Below are 19,657 nucleotides of genomic sequence, written 5' to 3' on the forward strand. Positions count from 1 at the left end.
AAATAAAACACAAAAATACCACAAAACACCAAAACACTTTACTTTTGCACTGGACGCGCGTTTCGCTAACCAAGCAAAAGTAAAGGGTTTTGGTGTATTGTGGTGATTTAGTGTTTTATTTTGCTGTTGTAACACCAAAGCTTAAACTGTAATAATCTACCATTTCGATTATTAATTAAGTAAATCTTAACAGGCTCTTAAAAATAAAGTTCTTTAATTAGTAGAGAATATCATATCGTGCAATTGCCAAGTCATTATAATTATTACAGAAATAAAGATGACTATAATATTGATACTAACAATTTATAACAAAATTGTTGAATAGGTGCTTAAAGAGAAACCAAATAAAATAAACTGACTTGGTTTTACATGAGATCTCACAGACTTGGCATTTTTTACATTCCGTATGTTTTTCATAGGATAAATTATACGGAATCGTTTTAACTAAAATCTCTTTTCTTCTAAGATTATCATCATATAGATACATCAATAAAAATCGTATTTATTTTTAATTAGCCACCAAAAAAATATAAATAAAATTATAATTAAAAAGTTTGAATTTGTATTAACAATTCTTTTTATCTAATTTAATAGACAACTAACTTTCAGCACTTAAATAAATTAATATGAACATAGAGAAGAAAATATGCCAGTATATTTTCTAAAAACTATATCTTTGATGTAAAAATAAGCTTGATTTGTGTCGGATTTGTGTATACATATTAAGAAACAAAATTATTGACATTTGACTTGACTAATACATTTTTGTTGGCATTAATGCCGGCCAAAATATAGTTTTTAACAGTTAGGGTTGTTAAATTGCTAAAAATTGTGTATAAAATGAGTTAAATAATTATCCATAAAGTTCAATAAAAATATTACACTTTATAAAGCTTTAAGGGGCATTTCCTCAGGTGTGGAAAGTTAAATATTGCCAGAATACCATAACCGCATCAAGAAATGAAAGATCAATATTCTCATTTCAATTTTTATCTGGTTCAGGGGCCACTTCATTTCCATTGGTTGCGAATTCGAGTATTTTTCCATTTCCTGGTGCAGGGGACTTGTTATTTCGATTTGAGGCTCTTTTCTGCCGCCTGGAACTGGTTTTATTCTGAGTTGCATCTGTGTAACCTAGTAATGCTCCTGGTATTCTGTTCCCTTTAATTGAAGCTCTTTTCTGCCGCTTGGAACTGGGTTTATTATGAGTTGCATCTGGGTTACCTAGTAATGCTCCTGGTATTCTGTTCCCTTTAACTGGTGCTCTTTTCTGCCGCCTGGAACTGGGTTTATTATGAGTTGCATCTGGGTTACCTAGTAATGCTCCTGGTATTCTGTTCCCTTTAACTGGTGCTCTTTTCTGCCGCCTGGAACTGGGTTTATTATGAGTTGCATCTGGGTAACCTAGTAATGCTCCTGGTATTCTGTTCCCTTTAACTGGGGCTCTTTTCTGCCGCCTGGAACTGGGTTTATTATGAGTTGCATCTGGGTTACCTAGTAATGCTCCTGGTATTCTGTTCCCTTTAACTGGTGCTCTTTTCTGCCGCCTGGAACTGGGTTTATTATGAGTTGCATCTGGGTTACCTAGTAATGCTCCTGGTATTCTGTTCCCTTTAACTGGTGCTCTTTTCTGCCGCCTGGAACTGGGTTTATTATGAGTTGCATCTGGGTTGCCTAGTAATGCTCCTGGTATTCTGTTCCCTTTAACTGGGGCTCTTTTCTGCCGCCTGGAACTGGGTTTATTATGAGTTGCATCTGGGTTACCTAGTAATGCTCCTGGTATTCTGTTCCCTTTAACTGGTGCTCTTTTCTGCCGCCTGGAACTGGGTTTATTATGAGTTGCATCTGGGTTACCTAGTAATGCTCCTGGTATTCTGTTCCCTTTAACTGGTGCTCTTTTCTGCCGCCTGGAACTGGTTTTATTCTGAGTTGCATCTGTGTAACCTAGTAATGCTTCTGGTACTCTGCTCCCTTTAATTGAGGCTCTATTCTGCCGCATGGAACTGGTTTTATTCTGAGTTCCATCTGTGTAACCTAGTAATGCTCCTGTTTTAGGTAGTACTGGTCCTAGTCCTGTCCCTCTTACTGGTATACCAAAATGTCCAGGAAAACCGAAAACCTTAGTGTAACTTATCTGAACGGACACCTAGAAAATATTTTATATTTTAATTTCTAGTTATATACTTGTATACCGGGTGTTTTTCAAAAGTGACTCACCCATATAACTTTTTTATTTCATCAGATTAAATACGAGATTTGATATGTTAGTATTCGATATAAATAAGGATTGATTGATGTATTCGATTACTAGTGTTGTCGATCTCAAATAATACATGCTTTTTTTTAAATTGGGTTAGGATCGAAAAGAAAACTCAACACAAGTCCTTTGTATTCAATTTGGCGACGTTTCGCAAAATTTATTTGCATCATCAGGACAATTTAAATCTGGACTTTCTTTGTCATTGATATGAATATACAAATGGTATAGAGAGCGATTTAATAGAGGGAGACATGACTTTTCCAAATATGCCAATCAGCCATACTCATTCCATTTAACAAAACTGAGTTATGATTAAAAGACAATTTTGGGCATCTTTGAGGACATCTTTTAACTGGCCAGGAAAAGACACTAGACACATTAGATGATCAAATCTATTTTTCTAAAAATCCTTTACTAAAAATTAAGTTTTTTAACACAGCCTAAAGTAAATACGGTCTGGCTTGAAATTTCTTTATTTTTTATTTCGCATTTTTATCTGAAAAACTAAAAAAGTCATAGGGGGTGTACCACTTTTGAAAAATACCCGGCATATATACACTCACAAAAATCGGGCGGGCCCCTTAAAATGCATTTTAAAATTTAATACATTTTGTTCTAGTGGGTTGATTTTGATGATTTTTTAAGCAATTTGTAGGCAAATTATTTGACTTTTTATTATGTCTTTCTAAAGAAAAAAGTTCCCGCCTGTCAATTATACGAGGGCAAACAAAATGCTGATATTTTGGTGAAAGTTTGAAAGACAATGTGGAATATGTTAACATTTTTTCGTAATTTTTACATTAAAATCATGCCTACGAGTATGCTTTGGGTCCCAGTCAACAGACCTATGAAATAATGTTTATAATTTATGTACCGTCACTGTTATTGAAAAATCATATTATTATCATAGTTTAAGGAAAAGAGTAGTTGCACTCTCGCAAATATTTTCTGCCAGTTTTTGCAAGCTGGCAGGTTGCAAAGCGTTTCAGTTGAATTCGGCTTTGAATTCGGTCCGTCGAGCTGTGAGGTTTGAGCGTTGCGTCCGAGCACAGGGACGGATTGACAAAAAATGAGTGCCTTTTTAGATTTCCATCGGATGTAAATCGGCAAGCTGATAGTAATTATCAATTAACATTTAATTATATTTGTTTATTTTAGAAGCTGAGATATTATGTAATTAATTAAATGTTATTATTTTTTTTGCATGTGTGCAGATTTTAAAAATAGTTTTTTAGATATACAGGTTGTCTCAAATATGCGCATGAAAATATTTTTTGGTCAGGGGATTTTCCATAAAATTTTCATTCCAATAATAATTTACGAGATAATTTATATAAATTGGTTTTTGAAACAATTTTAGAGCAAATATATATATATAATTGTAAATATACAGGGTGGCCCATTAGTGCGAGGAAGTTCAATATCGTCGTCGTTGTCGAAGATGTGAAAAAAGTTTTATTCATATGTTTCAAGGTTTATAAAGGGGTGTATCCTAAAATATTTTGTTATATACAGGGTGTCACAAAAAAAGTTATGGTAAAGTTAGTTTGATTTTTTTTATTATTTTACATCATTCTATATACATATATTGGGTATTTTTTATGGCGTCACCAAAATCGCAATATTTAAAATGGTATATATCAACTTTTTTAAATGCGACATTCTGTATATTATTTTTCTGTCAGATGCAGAATTAAAAAGTGAACATTTTTTTATTAATTTAAAGTGTTTCTAAATTTTTACCGCTGTCGCAGATATTCGCAGTATTATATTAAATATGGCTCTTGCCTTGTCAAAAAATGTTCACCTTTTAATGCTACATCTGAAAGAAAAATAATATACAAGGTGTTGTATTTTAAAAAAATGAGATACAACATTTTTTAAATATTACGATTTTGGTGACGCCATAAAACATATCCTGTATACGATAAAGTAAATTTTTCTACACGAATTTATTCCGATATCCTTCATGTTTAAGAAAACATAGCAAAGTATTAATAAAGTTATATTCACTCTAGTTTTTTACCACTTTTCGTATATAATGTTTTTAACCAAAGTTTTAGTAAATAAGAAATAGATTGGTAACCGCAGTGTGCTTTAAATAAAGACAGTGTACTATAGCATAATTTTATGCCGAATCCAGTTATCTACACAAAATTAAACTTGCTTTAAATAAACAAAAAGTCGTAGAAAATCTCTGAAATAGATAATAATATAAAAATATGTCATTCTATATTTTTCCCGCATTTCTTCCCATCAGAAGATTTTCAGATACAGAAGAATTGTTACCTACACGAAATGTAAAAATATTCTGTTTTCAAGCAAGTTTTTACTCGATGATCATTTTTTTTTTATTTTATTTTATTGTGAACTCATATTTTCCTAAATACTAAATACATATCTGTGAAACTATGGCGAGTGCCACGTCTATACTTTGCCTAGTTAATAGACCACGACTATACAGCTACGTCGTCGGCTACGGAGGCGAGAACAAGGTCATATAAAGTGGCAGAAAAAGAGCAAAGGATTTGACAAGGAGTAAAACTACTAGTTTCCTTAAACTATGTTATTATTGTCTGATGGCTGTTAGGTAGTTACTCTAGTAGAAATGGTTTAAAGTCCAGAAGATGTATCCGCTATAGTTCCTTTAATTGAATATCATAGAGATCCAAATTATGTCGCAACAGATTTAGCACGATTTGCATGAAGTATAGTGCAGTCGTTTCTTCAAACAAGTGCATATGCTAGACGTCCAGGAATTAGCTTTTCAAATTTAAAATGAATTGCACCTAAGAAACGTACATGTAAGTGAACGGACTGTAAGAAGATTAAACGAAGCAAATTTTGTCAAAAAGTCCTGCTTCTGGACCACTACTTAATAGGTCTGTTGACTAGAACCAAAAGCAAAGGCATAGTTTTAATGTAAAAATTACGAAAAAATGTTAGTGTCTTCTTCAAAAGGGATCCCCAACAAAAATAAAGCTATTGAGATGAACCAAAAATCAAACTATCGAGAAAGGATGTACCTAGCTGATAAAAATATTTATAAATTACTTGCCGTCTTAACTAACATATTTCACAGGGTGTTACAAACGTTTACCAAAATATTAAAATCTTGTATGCTCTCGTATAATAAAATTGACAGATGGGAACAATCATTTTTAATTTAGAAAGAAGTACCAAAAAGTCAAATAATATAGCTGTTACAGTGAAAGTCGGAAATTCAGTGATTGTTAACATTCACTAGGAAATGCTAGCAATTACGCATTGGACTGGAACGTGGTATTTTAAAAATATTTGTCGACTTTTCCTAGTAATTTCTAACATTCACTAGTGAAAATAACATTTACTAAAGGTTGCCAGTAAAAGTTATTCTATTGCACAGGGCGAGTGGGGTGAGGAAGAATGTTGCTGGTATAGTTAGAACAAATAAAACTTTTAAGAATATTGGATCACCTCAATATTCGAGGTGGTCCACACATCTTAAAATTAATATTTCCTTCTGTAGTATACAGGGTGCTACAAATTCGAGGTACGATTGGTATCTCGGAAACCGTAAGAGATACGAAGATGGTTAAATTGGGGCAAAGTTGTGCTTTAGGATGTTCACCAAGATGCCATCAAAAATGCTGAGATTTTTGGAAAAAACGGACTTTTTTGAAAATCAATTTTATTTTTTCCTGGCGTTACTTTTTAGAAAATCGTAAAACTAATTACACATTCTCATGGCTACTTTATTAGGGCTATCTGATAGCGTTTATAGATTTTTAAATTAGCTGATAATTTGTGAGATAAAGAGGCCAACTTAATTTTTTTAAATACGGACCTGCATTTTTTATTTGAAGTATTGAAAGAACTCGATCTCCTGAGTATATGCCACACTTGATACTTTTTTTGTTTTAGGTACCTTAACAATAACAAAACTATTTAATTATTATTTAAAATAATTTCAAGTCCCACTCTGGTTTTTGAAATTATTTAATCTGATTATATTCATTGCAACAATATGGATCAGCGCTAATTATCATTGAGTCGAGCCAATTGAAAGATCATCAAACAAATAATACCCAGGTCAGCAATTTAATAGTTATTAACGTAATAAGGCCGATAAACAACAAATAACGGCCGGGCTGAAGTTTGTGATCCGAGGCGATAGCCGAGGATCATAAGCAGCCAAGGCCGTTATTTGTTATCGGCCGTGTTGCGTTCTAGATTTTTCGTCATACTGCAGATTTTTTAGAGCAATAAACACTACTATTTAATAACAAATTTTATTGAACAATAACACAAGTAAGGATAAAAATACATAATGTCTTATACTAAAATTCATTTTTCATGATAATGAACATGGAAATTAAAAGTGCACTTGTTTGTTCTCTTAGAAATCTGTAATCCTTCCCAGGGATTTACAGATTTTATAGAAGAAGATGATGCTACTGAAGAATGGCAAATATTTGTATCCACTAAAGACACATTATTTTTGGAGCTATCATGAAAAAGTTGATTTGTTATTTTCATTCTTTTGGAAACTGATTTTTCTATGTAAGTTTCTGCCACTGTTGAAGACTCCCATCCTCCTAGCTCCTTTAGCGATAGTAAATCACCACCATTTTCGGCGAGCATGGTTGCTGATGATCTACGAAATGAATGCCCTGTATAACGTTCTGGATTCTCCAAGTTCAAAAATTTTGCAATTTTCTGCGGTACGCTCCCGATGGTATGTATACCGACGATTTGCTTAACACACTTGCCTTTCTTGTAACCAATGAAAATTTTGGATTGTCAAAGTTACGAGGACGCAGGTTGATGTATTTTTGTATAAACCATAGGCATCAAACGGAAGGCCCGTTTTTGGAATAAGAAATTTCCTATCTTTCTTATTTTTAGTATTTCTTAATGAGACAAGAATATTTTCTCCGAATCTTCGAAATCATCAACTGTGAGTGACCAAAGCTCGCTGCGCCTACAAGCTCCAAGAATACCAAGCACCAATACAATTTTTTCGAGTAACCAGGTGTAATCATCGGCATCCAGTAGAAAATTATTTATGTCATTCTCCGACAGAACTTTGGCTTTTTTGGTGAATAACCTTCGTTTTTGCGCCTCAGAAACATGAACAGTTTACCAAATCTATGAACAAATATAATTTAGATGAGTATGATTAAATATCGAAGAATATAATGGCTTTTTACCTTGATATGTCGATGTTTTCATATACTCTCAACGCAAGCTTCAGCATGGAATCTTTGTCCACAGTGATGTAGGAGAATACATTTCAGACATTCTTTTAGCATAAGCCAGCAATACCGCTTCATTTACGCTGTTTATACTTCTATCCTGCCGCCACTTCAAAAAATTGTCATATTCCTGCTGATATCTCTCTCTGGTTATAGTCGGAAGTATAATTTTGAGTAGCCGCAGCCGCTTCCTCCTGTATTTCCAACGGAATTTCTCGCGACATCTCGCTATGGTCTATTTTCCCAATTTTTGAAAAGTCCAACTGACAATAAATAGTCATTGTTGCAGGTGACAGACGTTACGATTACCTTAGAAACTTAACGGCCGCCGGCCGTTATGATAACGTCCGGCGGACGTTATATGCATCTTTTCCATTCTGATTTTGCTTATGTTATAATAATATAACAATATAGTATGACGAAAAAATATTATTTATAACTTTTTTTATTGTGATTTTGAAATCTCAGTGTATGGTCTAATAATATGCATAATATTAATCGTAGTTATTATAAATAAATCAACGTCTACAAACTAGTTTCTAAAACTAGTAATGCTCTACATAGTGATGGGTTGTTATTTAACTATCTGTTATTTTATAACAATTATTTATAAATAACATAACGCAACCGTTACTACTTCTAAAAAATAACAGATATAAAATAACGACACGTAGAGATCGGCCGCTCGTGAAACGAAAAACGAAGTCGGTGCTCTGCACCGCCGAAATTCTCTGCTGCTCGAAGCAATTCCAAAAAACAACTAGTATGGATGGAAAACATGTTATTTCGTCAACCATCGACCCAGGCGGCGAGACAACGGACAACGGAGTGGGGAATGCGCTACGGCGAACGTAGCTGCTTCGGTCGATACCGTCGATGGTCGTATTGGGTTTACAACAGCTTAAAAATAATAGGATATAAAAGAAGCAGGTTTTTTGAAACAGTTGCGGGCATAACGCCTGGCGCTCGAGATAACAGGAGTTGGAAAGGAACGCTGCTGCATCGGTCGATTGTCGATAGAGGCTCGCAACGGGTTGGAGAAGCAGTCATTTTAGCTACGTTGTTTTTCAACCTGTTACGAGCATAACAGGGCGGTGGTCGAGATAATCGGAATGGGAAAGGAATGCTGCTGCATCGGTCGATTGTCGATGGAGGTTCGAAACAGGTTGGAGAATAACGCATCAGTTGTTTTAGATAGATTCTGTTTCAACCTGTTACGAGCATAACGAGCGGAGGTGTAGATATTATGGCGCTGTATGTTTCAGTACTTATTAAGTTTCAATATTTAGGTATTTATTCATTCTGAAAAATTTTCAGAATAATATTTTAAGATTTTTTAAAAATGTATACAGGGTGTTTTGAAAAATCTGGTCATTGATTAATCATGATCCTGCTTAAAGCCCTTGAGGTAAAAAGCTGATTCTTGGAAAAAAAAATTAAAAAAAAATTTTGGTTTTTTATAAATAACTATAGTCTGTCCAACGAGAAGATCCTTGACAGTGATAGATGTGTCTGTCATTTTAATTTCAAAGTAGTTTATTTTATTTTACAAAGAAATAAGTTGGTACAACTGGAACGCATAGCAGGATATATTTAAAATTTGACTGACAAGTGATTACTTCAAAATATTGTGAAAAAAACTGTATAAAACTGAAAAATGTAATCGAGTTATTTTATTTAATAAAAACGGTATGTGTTAATACAATACAAACAAGAACAAGACACACATACCAAAAAATATAAAAAAGAACTATTATTTACTTTCAAGCTTTATGAAACTACCCGCATTTATGATTATATTTATCAATATAACTTATGTACAAATACAAATTTGTAATACTCCACAGGAACAAATAAAACAACATAGGTAAATAAAACAAACTATTTTAATAATAATAACACCTACCAAATTTTATACCTTAAAGGTTGATTAATTAACTTTAATCTTAATTTTTTTAAACCGGGACCTTTGGACATTATTTTTCTGCAGTACTAAAATCCATTATTTACCTCTCGTGTGATGTCGATATTTTACAGCTACTCCAGTTTTTAGTATATGTTTAGTTTGATCCTTCTACCATATACGAGATGCACTTATCTACGACGAAATGGTAGGTATACAAACTTTATCGATGGCAACTTCATTGGTGTATAAGATTTTCTGCCTGGACAGCGAGTATTAACCATAAACTGTGCTCTGGGTCTACAGTTAATTTTCACTCGATTTTTCCTCCACTTGACTTCAAAAGACACAAAACACACGTAATAATACGAATCAAAATGCATCATCTTCCAAAACGCAGGGTATTTAACAAAAGTTGACAGAAAATTATAACCTATAATTTGGCAAGACTTTGACAAGCGTCAAAAATGACAAAAATCTAAAGGCGAGTTCATACGCATCGGTGTCCGTTTGTCGTTCATCGTTCCGTCGAACCAATAAAAATGAAATACGATCTGTCATATTTTAAATAAACCAATAAAACTGGTTAAAAACAACAAGACACGACGCATGACGGATTTATATTTAAACCCATCCATAGATAACTTAAAAATTATTAGAAACTTTTTTAGTAAAATAAATAGATTGGTATGGGACGTCATCTGCTTTTCTTCTGTCATCGTCTGTCGAAATCTTACCTGAGAAAAAAAACAGAGTATATAACAGTTTCAACTGTTATCTAAAAATAACAGTTTTGCCCATCACTAGCTCTACATGTTCGAAAGGCTTACCACCGTTCCTAATACACAAATTAATGTATTTTTCGTTCAATCTTATTTATAGCTCTTTGAACATATCTTCTTCTTATACTTCCGAATGCATTCTGTACTCTTTATTGTAATGTTGAAATGTATTGTCACTTTTAAAAATGACGTCAAGTAATGCCAATAATTTTATATTATTTTTTATTATTTAATTGCATTTGATTATCCATATTCGATGTTTTACTCCACGTCATTGTTAAGTTTGAAAACTTACCAATATTGTAACGATGAATAGATTAAATATTTCAAAAAAACAGAGCCGGATTTGAAATTAGTTTAATTAAATTGTGTTCCAATGTCTGTGTGGCTAAAAATATTAATGTTAATATTAATATCATTGTACTCAGGAGACCGAATTCTTTCAAAATCTGAAATAAAAAATGCAGGTCCGTATTTAAAAAAATTAAGTTGCTTTCTGTATCTCACAAATTATCAGCTAATTTGAAAATCTAAAAATACTATCAGATAGCCCTAATAAAGTAGCCATGAGAATGTGCAATTAGTTTTTTGATTTTCTAAAAAGTAACGCCAGGAAAAAATAACATTGATTTTCAAAAAAATCCGTTTTTTCCAAAAAACTCAGCAATCCTTGAAATTTTTAAAACTTTTTTGATGGTATCTTGGTGAACATCCTAAAGCGCAACTTTGCCCCAATTTAACCATGTTCATATCTATTACGGTTACCGAGATACCAATGCTCGTACCTCGAATTTGTAGCACCCTGTATTTATTAAAAATTATAGAAAATAACGACATAACCTTCTAAATATTAAAAGTGAAAACATAGTAAACCTTTTAAAGCGTACAAAACAATTAAAAAAAAAACATTCATAAACATAAAATTACTTATTGGTACAAGGTTTTTTTAATTCTTCCAGTTCTTCATCGTGGACAAAATAAAGTGCGCTCAAATTTTCTTCAACGGTAGTTTCGTCTTTTCAAACCCGCTATTTCAAACTTATGAAAACGTTTAATAAGTTTATAATCAACAGGTTCCTTAAAATGTCTTTTTTTCTTGCATGCTTAACTTTTGCCTATGACTTCATTATATTGCAAAAATGAAAAAAAAGCACTATTACATTCTTGTGAGTACCTAGTTTGCTTTAATTTTTTCACAGAAAATTTCTTCCATAGGGAAAATACCGCACGGCACTTTTTACAACGATAACAAAACAATTATAACCACAAAAAACAAAGCGAATTTACGCTAGATATCTGTCAACGTTGCCAACGTTTACCTTTTAGCCCAATTTAATATGTTATCCTCATAATGCCTATTATTCAACTTATCTTTATATCGTGCTTATATTTTACATATATAGACATGTGTAGGGTTTCATCGAGACGAGAAATCTCGTCTCGAAGGCAATTTCTCGTCTCGTCTCGATCATCGAGACGAGATATCGATTCGAGATTCTCGAAAATAAATAACTGATTTATTATTATTAAAAAATTGGCGCCGGGAGGCACGTATAGCAGCCCATACTAAAATATGTTAATAAAAAGTTTGTTGCAAATATTATTCCTAATCTTAAATTGAAAACCGCATTTCGTTAGCTACTGTAATTTTGGAGTTACGATTTTTTTAAATTTTTAATCCCCTCCCATACCCCCTTACCAACCCCACCCCCACCAAAAACTAAATGCCAGATTCGGGTACCACCTCGGGTACCACAGAATTTTTGTGCCAAATTTGGTTAAAATCGGTTTAGCGGTTTTTGAGTTATCGTGTTACAGACGGACAGACAGACAGACAGACAGACAGACAGACAGACACCATGAAAATATTTTGTATTTAGGTCATTTATGACCCAAATAACTCATTTTGAGTGAAATTTGTGAGTGAAAAAAACTTTTTTTGCCGATCTTAATACCCTACCACAGACCCTACCATACCTATTGGTATGGTCGGCTAAAAATATCATGTTATAAAGTCTGCACCAAAAGATGGGGCAATTTTTTTCTGTTAAAAAATTACGTTATAGAATACAGATCTATTATAGGTATGAATGGTATGAACTAAAGCCATGTGTAACCAAAAAACGCAGACTTTGGCCAAAAATCCCAAAAATAATAATATATTTTGTTTTAAAAAGCGAAAATCAAAACGATTCCTTTATGTTTTAATTTAGTCTTTTATCCATATGGGTTAAAAATTTCCATAAAAATTTACCTAGCTACCTACGAAAGTTTAAAATTTTTACTTCGTTGTGCAACAAACTGATTTTTGTTTACTCGAAACAGTCTTTTATTGAAAAACTTTTTTTCTTCGACATTACTTAAATTCGTTTAACTCAATAGGAGTTAATAGTGAAATTTATACAAAAATGGTGCGATAAGAACAAGAATATATTATATTTACGGCATTTCTTTATTCTGAAAAGACCGACTAGACTGATCGAACAGTTTTGGGGATCTATCTTTTGATTATTTGTAATAACTGTAAATAAAGAAATGTAAATTAGCATTGTACGAGAAAATCGTAAATTTTCCAACAAAGTTTTTTATTTCCATTTTTCTAGCCTTTTATGAGCTGTTGAGTTATTGCAGCATCTAAAGTTTTTCGAGATCAAGAAATCTCGAAAATATTTCTCGATCTCGAAAAATCTCGAAGTCATTTTCTCGATCTCGTCTCGAAATCGAGACGAAACGAGACGAGACGAGAAATATCGAATCTCGTGAAACCCTAGACATGTGGCAACCGCGCTAACTGAATTTTTCAAATTCACTGCTATCGTCCAGGGAATGCTAGCATTCACTAATAAAAGTTAGTTTCCAAAATAGCTGTTGAACTTTTACTGGCGTAGTCTTAGCAAATCAGTGAATGTGAGCTTTTACTAGTAACCCAAGTAGCATTTGGACGTTATCTAACGTCGGGTATACGTCGCGTTCAATAAACCCGACGTCGGGTACCAACGTCGGTTCGACCGCCTGACGACCTTTATTTGCACCTAAATGGGGAATACAGATTCGGGTCGCCTCGACGTCGGTATCTGACCTAGTAGGGAATGTAATTCTACCAATTACCAACGTCATATTACGTTGGATTTTAGTCACTTAAAATTCGTCGCTAAGTACTTACGTTACGTTTGGTTTCATATTCGCTACCAAAAATACATAAAAACCTAACCAAACTACCTAATTACAAATGGATTCATAATCACTCCTCGAGTATAACTATAAGCCTATCTAATTTCATATTATAATAATTCTGAATCATTAATCCAGACATCAGTTTTGTCAACGGAAGTCACTTTCTTGATATATCTGGTTAAAATACTCCGGAAAACAACGAGCGCCTTCAAAATTAGGAAGATTTATGAAATAAAAATATCTATAAAAAAGTAACTCGCAAAATATTTTTTTTATTTTCTAGCTGGTTTAATCATAAAACTGTACTGTGGTTCTCCCCAAACTCAACTTTATCAATATTATTCTACTAGAAATCGAAATGTGAATATAAATTTTAAAAACAAAAAACGATTTTAAAATGGCTGACAATCGGATACGTGTTAAGATTTCTGTGTCCGACTAATGTGAACTACCAATATACCAATTCCGACCGGGTCTCCAACATTAGTCGTCTCACACGACCGAAGTCATCAAACCGGACGACCGGCAATCGTATTATGACGCATATAATTCCAACGTACGCCACGTAACCTCACTTTGCGTATCAGTGATTTGTGGATTTGTGCAACTATATTTTAGTTTTGTTTTCTCCTTAAAAAAATGGGCAGCCACTTTTTAAGCCTAACCTCACATGTCGGAGGAGGATAGGGTCTGCTGGTTTCCTAAGCTAAAAAATGAAATTAAGATGCACCAGTGTAATGCAGCATCTCTTCCGGATAAAAAGCATTTACGGGTGGAGGCAAGACATCACTACTACTATTATTATTTTGCAAAAGCCTCGACCTCTTTCTGTAAAATGTAGATGAATGTCTAAATGCCTTTTTAGTGTTTTTTTAGGCATAATAAAAAAATTAAGTTTATTTACAAAATTTTTTTATTAGGTTATGTTCATGATGTTCATTAGGTCGCAAATGCTACTTAATGGGTTCTATTTACCGACGTAAATAGAGATACGTAAATTAGGTTATAAATATGAACATAAAATACAACAAAATATAATTGGACGTTACTTTAGGGATTATCAGTGAGGCGTATCCTATTCGGACAACGGGTAGACGTCGGGCTAGTTCAAGTATATGTACGTCGTGCAAGCCAACGTGGGTACGACGTTGGGAAATTAATAAAAATGGTACGTTGTTATTTTGTACGTCGACAGATCGTTGGATTTACCGACTCGGATCCAACGACGTCACTTTTAATAGGAAAGCGACGTCACAGGTCGCATCACCAGCACCCGACCTAAATTTGCACAAAGTCTGACGTCGCTTCAGGTCAGATTTAGTTCGAAGTCAGATAGATGCTACTTGGGAATAATTGTTAACAATCACTGATTTCCAACTTTTACTGTAACATTAGCTACAAACTGCTTAAAACTCATCAAAATCGGCTCACTAGAACAAAATATACTAAACTTTAAAATACATCAACATTTTAAGGTGCCCGTTTTTCGTGCTGTTGAGTGTATATACTGCTTGTGTTATTTTAAAATATACTTACCACTATTAAAAACACAAGTAACAAATGTCCCTTAAACTTTGCCATTTCTTTTTACTGTTCGGCCGATTCCACAATTAGTTTTATGGATTTGTGTGTAACAAAGACGTCAAAAAATCAATTTAAATTTTTTTTATACCCCCCTAAATTTTATTGCAAACATAAATCACACTTTAACCGATTGTATTTTTAAAGTTATAACATAAAAAATCTTTATTATGTACTCCAATCAATTTCATACTCGTAAAAAGCTACTATGATTAAAAAGATACGAGCATTTGTAAATCAACAAAATGATCTTCAAATATGTAAAATTTATAATACGGCCCAGAGAATGCTACAATAATAATGTGTCTGTATTTGAGTAACGCGATTTTGGAGCGGTATTTTTTTTATAACGTCGCCGTTGTGTGGCGCTAAAAGCTAAAAGCTATATACTATGATTAAAAAGCTACGAGCATTTGTAAATCAACAAACTGTTGCTTCTCAACAGGGTCAAGAAAATACATTTTTGGCGCATTTTTTGTTAAAATATATATTTAATCTCCAAATATATTTTCTACATTATGTATGGCTATTGAAAACAAGCTGCAAATACCGCATGATGCATCGGAACACGGGACGGAGGAAATCCCATGTAAATTTTGAAAAGATCAAATATTACCTCCCCAGATAATTTTATGCAAAAGCTGTATTAGACTTTTTTGAAGGGGCGTTAAAGTTGTACCTTTGTCTAAAATTTCGATCCATTTGGAATAGGCATCCAAAAGTTTTTTGCAGAAATCTATCTTCAAATTAGTAAAATTTCAAAGATAGAGTGATAGGTATATGTTTTTGAGAAGCTTATGACAAGCCAGATCATATAATTTATAAAAATACAGGGTGTTCCATTTAAGAAAATATAACTTTAGTTCATATCGAGGTTCATATCTTCAAAAATATTCTTTTCGAATGAGAATAACATACTACCCCTAGATCATATGCACTTACTGTATATACATACGTGGATAAATAAATCACTATTGAAACTGTCGCAAACATATGAACAACTTCCATATATCTTCCTTTTTTGTTGCACATGCGGTGCTTCTACTCTCTATCTACCCTTGTCGAAGAATATCGTCCACGCGCCAAATTTGAACATTAATTTTAAAAATTTAATTTGTAAAATGCATATATTTGAACAGTGGCGTGTCGTATAGGGGGTCAGGGGGGGGGGCAAACGCCCCTTCTTCCCCTATGCGCTTAGCGCCACGGTAATAAAAAAACTAGCGCCTCTGTCTGGAAAAAAAATAGAAAAACTAAATTTAACGCAAAAACAAACGGTGCCCTACCGTGCCCTTAGCTCTTCAAGATAAAAAAAATGACGTATATCTCACATTTTATTTTTGTTTTTTTAATGTTTACTTATATTTAATAATTTAAATCTCTAATGAAGTAGGCGTATACGTACGAAAGTTTTTATATGGGTTTGAAACTACCCTACCGCTAGACCATTGTCTATAAATAAAAATACAATGGCTAGATATAACGTTGCGCCGGCGCCGGCGCCGCCAAAGAAGAAGACGAAAGCAGTCGCGATGGAAATAAATTCGGGGAATCACCGACCGAAATATAATCGATTATAATGAAGTGCTGAATAAATTTAATATATTGTCCAATCACTTGCGAAAGGTTAATATCAACTTATGTACAGCTGCTCATATGATTACTGCGGTAACTAAAGATCTCAAATCATTAAGAAGTGAAAATTTTATTTCGAAAATTTTAAAAAACAGGCTACTATTTTGGCAAATAAATGCAATACGTCAACATCATTTTCCACAAAAAGACAAAGAAGAATAAAAAAATCATGATGAAATCCAGAATGATTACCTACATCAAAATTCTGAAGATAATTTCAAGATATTAGGGTTTTATGGTACTTTAGACATTTTAACTGGTACTCTAGAGAATCGGTTTGAAGACTTCCTTAATATATACCAAAACTTTAATTGCTTATTGGATATGGACATCAATGATGACAATTTAAAACGTCTTATGAATCTACAGATATTGTACCAAGCGGATGTTAAACCTTCTTTAGTTGACGAATATAAACATTTTTGCAGTTTATTGAAGAAATTAATGCTGATGACAACAAACTTGCACCTGACTGACCTGACGAATATTTATCATTTTTAATCTCCAATGACCTAGAGTCTTCATATCCATCTTTATGTGCATTACTGAGGATTTTTTACACTATAGCCGATAGCCACCAACAGTGCTGGTGCAGAACGATCTTTCAGTAGGTTAGGAAGAATTAATAATTACCAGAAGTGCACCAGCACACAAGATAGAACCAATTATTTATCACTTCTTAGTATTGAAGCAGACATTAATTAAATTAATCTTTAAAATAACTGTTTTGTATACTAACTTTTTTAACAAACAAATTTATAATTAAAAAAAATAAAAGTTTTCATGTAGTCTTTTAAAAGTTTGTAATTTATTTGATCCTTTATTGATCATTGCGCCCATTAAGGTCTTCGCCCCCTCCGCCCTTTTATCCACGACACGCTACTGTATTTGAACAATAAATTGAATGCTTACTGTCACAAAAATTAAATTATATAAAAAAATACATTTAGTCACTCCGTTTTTCATCAATTTTCTTAGGAAATCTAACCAGAAAGTATGCATATGGTTTAATATAAATAAAAGAACAATGACCTCTAAATAAAGTAGACCCGGCATTTCATTCATAAAAAGAAAAAGATCAGAATCAGACATTCGTTTCTTGTTCTATGCGAGTGGGAACAAGACGGGCTGATCGCAGTCATGAAGGATTCCCCAGAGAATGGCAACGCTGTTCAGAGATCTTGAGAATGTGTGCCAGTGGCGTAGTTACTTTGATTGATATATATAATTTAATATTATATTCACGTAAATATGATTTTTGGATACGATATATTGTTGTGCTAGATGACTCTTCAAATTTTGAAAATGACTACTTCTATACTCCAATCACTTCTATACGAAAATAACTAATTGAAATTATGATATGCACATTTCCATAGTAATGTCTGTAAATTGCTCCAGTAGTAATATAATCCATCAAGCGTTCAATGAATACGAGCCGAAGACGAGTTTTATAAAACATTTATGTGAATTAATGGTATTATTTTGATTGAAGCAACGGTGAAAAATGAGAATATTTTAAAACTGTCGTGACAAATTGCAATTTAATATTAGGTATAAAAATATTACTATTTATAACAACAATAATAAAGATCTTTGTTAAACTAAAGAAAATTTCTAAAATATTTACTTATTTCTGGATCAGTTTCTTCGCGGATAATCGGGACCTTGTACTGAATAAATAATTAACTATTCAATAAAACATATTAAACAAAGACGCACTAATCTTTTAAACTATATATTTTTTTTTAGTCTTAATAAACAAAACAAAAAATACATTCCTCTATTACAAAAATTATACTATCAAAAAAAACGGCGTCAAAAATGACAATCGGTGATAATTTTGGCAAGGTGATATGTCATGAGTCATGACCCCTACTCTTGTTTATTTTTTAATGACACTTACTGGCAGTAGTACGCCTTAAGGTTGTATTTGATTTTTAAATGGTGTAATATAAATTCGAATTTTTTTTTTGGATATCGATTTGTGTTTCTGTAAACGTCCTATCCTTTAATAATTTTTTTATAATCAGTATTAGTTTTTGACACGTTTTATGTCAATTTTTAATAAATGACATCTAGAAATAGACCTCGCCAAAATTATATTCGATTGGTATTCCTAGCAGTCTTTGACGCCGTTTTTTTTCGATCATACGGTATTTAGTATGTAATATCCATTATATAAATCTGTTTTGATTTTACACTTAAAAAATCATCTTTAATAACTAAAAATCCTAATAACAATCAGTATGATCGAAAAAAAGGCGTCCAGTTGGCTTAGAAATGAACATCGATGAAATTCTCCATATACGCCGTTTTTTTTTTCGATCATATGGTATATCACTATTGAACATTTTTCGTAATTGTGACATCTTTAATTTTTTTATATATTTTTTCAACAAGTTAATATTCGCATTTGTATACTTGTTTTTGATAATATTTAAATATTATGATCAAGATATTCAATAAAACCAAACGTGACGAAACTAACTTAATGTAACGGTTCATTACTTATAACGGTACATTCCAAAACTGTGTGATTTACTAATATTTCCAAAGATTTTTTCCTATTTTACCTTTCGGCACCGCACTGATGTAACATAGCCTTACTTACCTTCGAAATGAAACTTCTAGGTTTAAATCGTCTCTATTTTTGCAAATTAAGGAAGTTCGCACCATTATTGTTATTGTCTTATTGTTTCTGAATAAAATCACTAAAAATAATACCACAAAACACTAAAATATCTGGAAATCACCTCATAAAACATTTCGAAAAACCACAACACATTGGCAACGCCGTAAAGCAATTTATGAACGAATTCGAACTGGATGTTTTGTTGGCTGCCTGAATTTAGGAGTAAAGATAGTAAAATGCGTACGTTTTCAGTATCAGCTGGCGTTGCGACGTTGTCGATTGTTTTATGTTAAATTTCTTAAAATCTAAAAATTATAATTACAGAAGATTTAAATAACGGCTAATGCTGATTGGGAGTAGTTCGTGATACTAGGCTACTTTTAATAATTATCGGTTTAAAGTACTATTCTACGACGTAATCTATATTTGGAATTCCTGGTTTACAATGTG

The 19,657-nt window shown here is 32.7% G+C and overlaps 2 protein-coding genes across 2 annotated transcripts in view; both read right to left on the minus strand.

The window, feature by feature from the left end:
• LOC115885936 (pyruvate dehydrogenase [acetyl-transferring]-phosphatase 1, mitochondrial) overlaps positions 1-19,657 on the minus strand; it is a 175,094-nt gene that overhangs the window by 148,854 nt on the left and 6,583 nt on the right. The gene's annotated exons all lie outside the window — the stretch shown is intronic.
• Positions 483-15,007, minus strand: LOC115885937. Its single transcript, XM_030904969.1, has 2 exons — positions 14,893-15,007; positions 483-2,146 (listed from the first exon to the last, which is right to left on the minus strand). Exons 1-2 carry the CDS (start codon positions 14,935-14,937, stop codon positions 983-985), a joined length of 1,209 nt encoding a protein of 402 aa, XP_030760829.1. The 5' UTR covers positions 14,938-15,007; the 3' UTR covers positions 483-982.

The sequence above is a fragment of the Sitophilus oryzae genome, unplaced genomic scaffold (assembly GCF_002938485.1).
Source record: "Sitophilus oryzae breed Bouriz unplaced genomic scaffold, Soryzae_2.0 scaffold_465_pilon_pilon, whole genome shotgun sequence".
Taxonomy (NCBI): Eukaryota; Metazoa; Arthropoda; class Insecta; order Coleoptera; family Curculionidae; genus Sitophilus; species Sitophilus oryzae.

Bases quoted from the DNA above. Each gene is read 5' to 3' on its own strand.
- LOC115885937 (XM_030904969.1), bottom strand. From the start codon at position 14,937: ATGGCAAAGTTTAAGGGACATTTGTTACTTGTGTTTTTAATAGTG. The intron at 2,147-14,892 runs GTAAGTATATTT...AATATTTTCTAG, and splicing joins TACTTGTGTTTTTAATAGTG to GTGTCCGTTCAGATAAGTTA.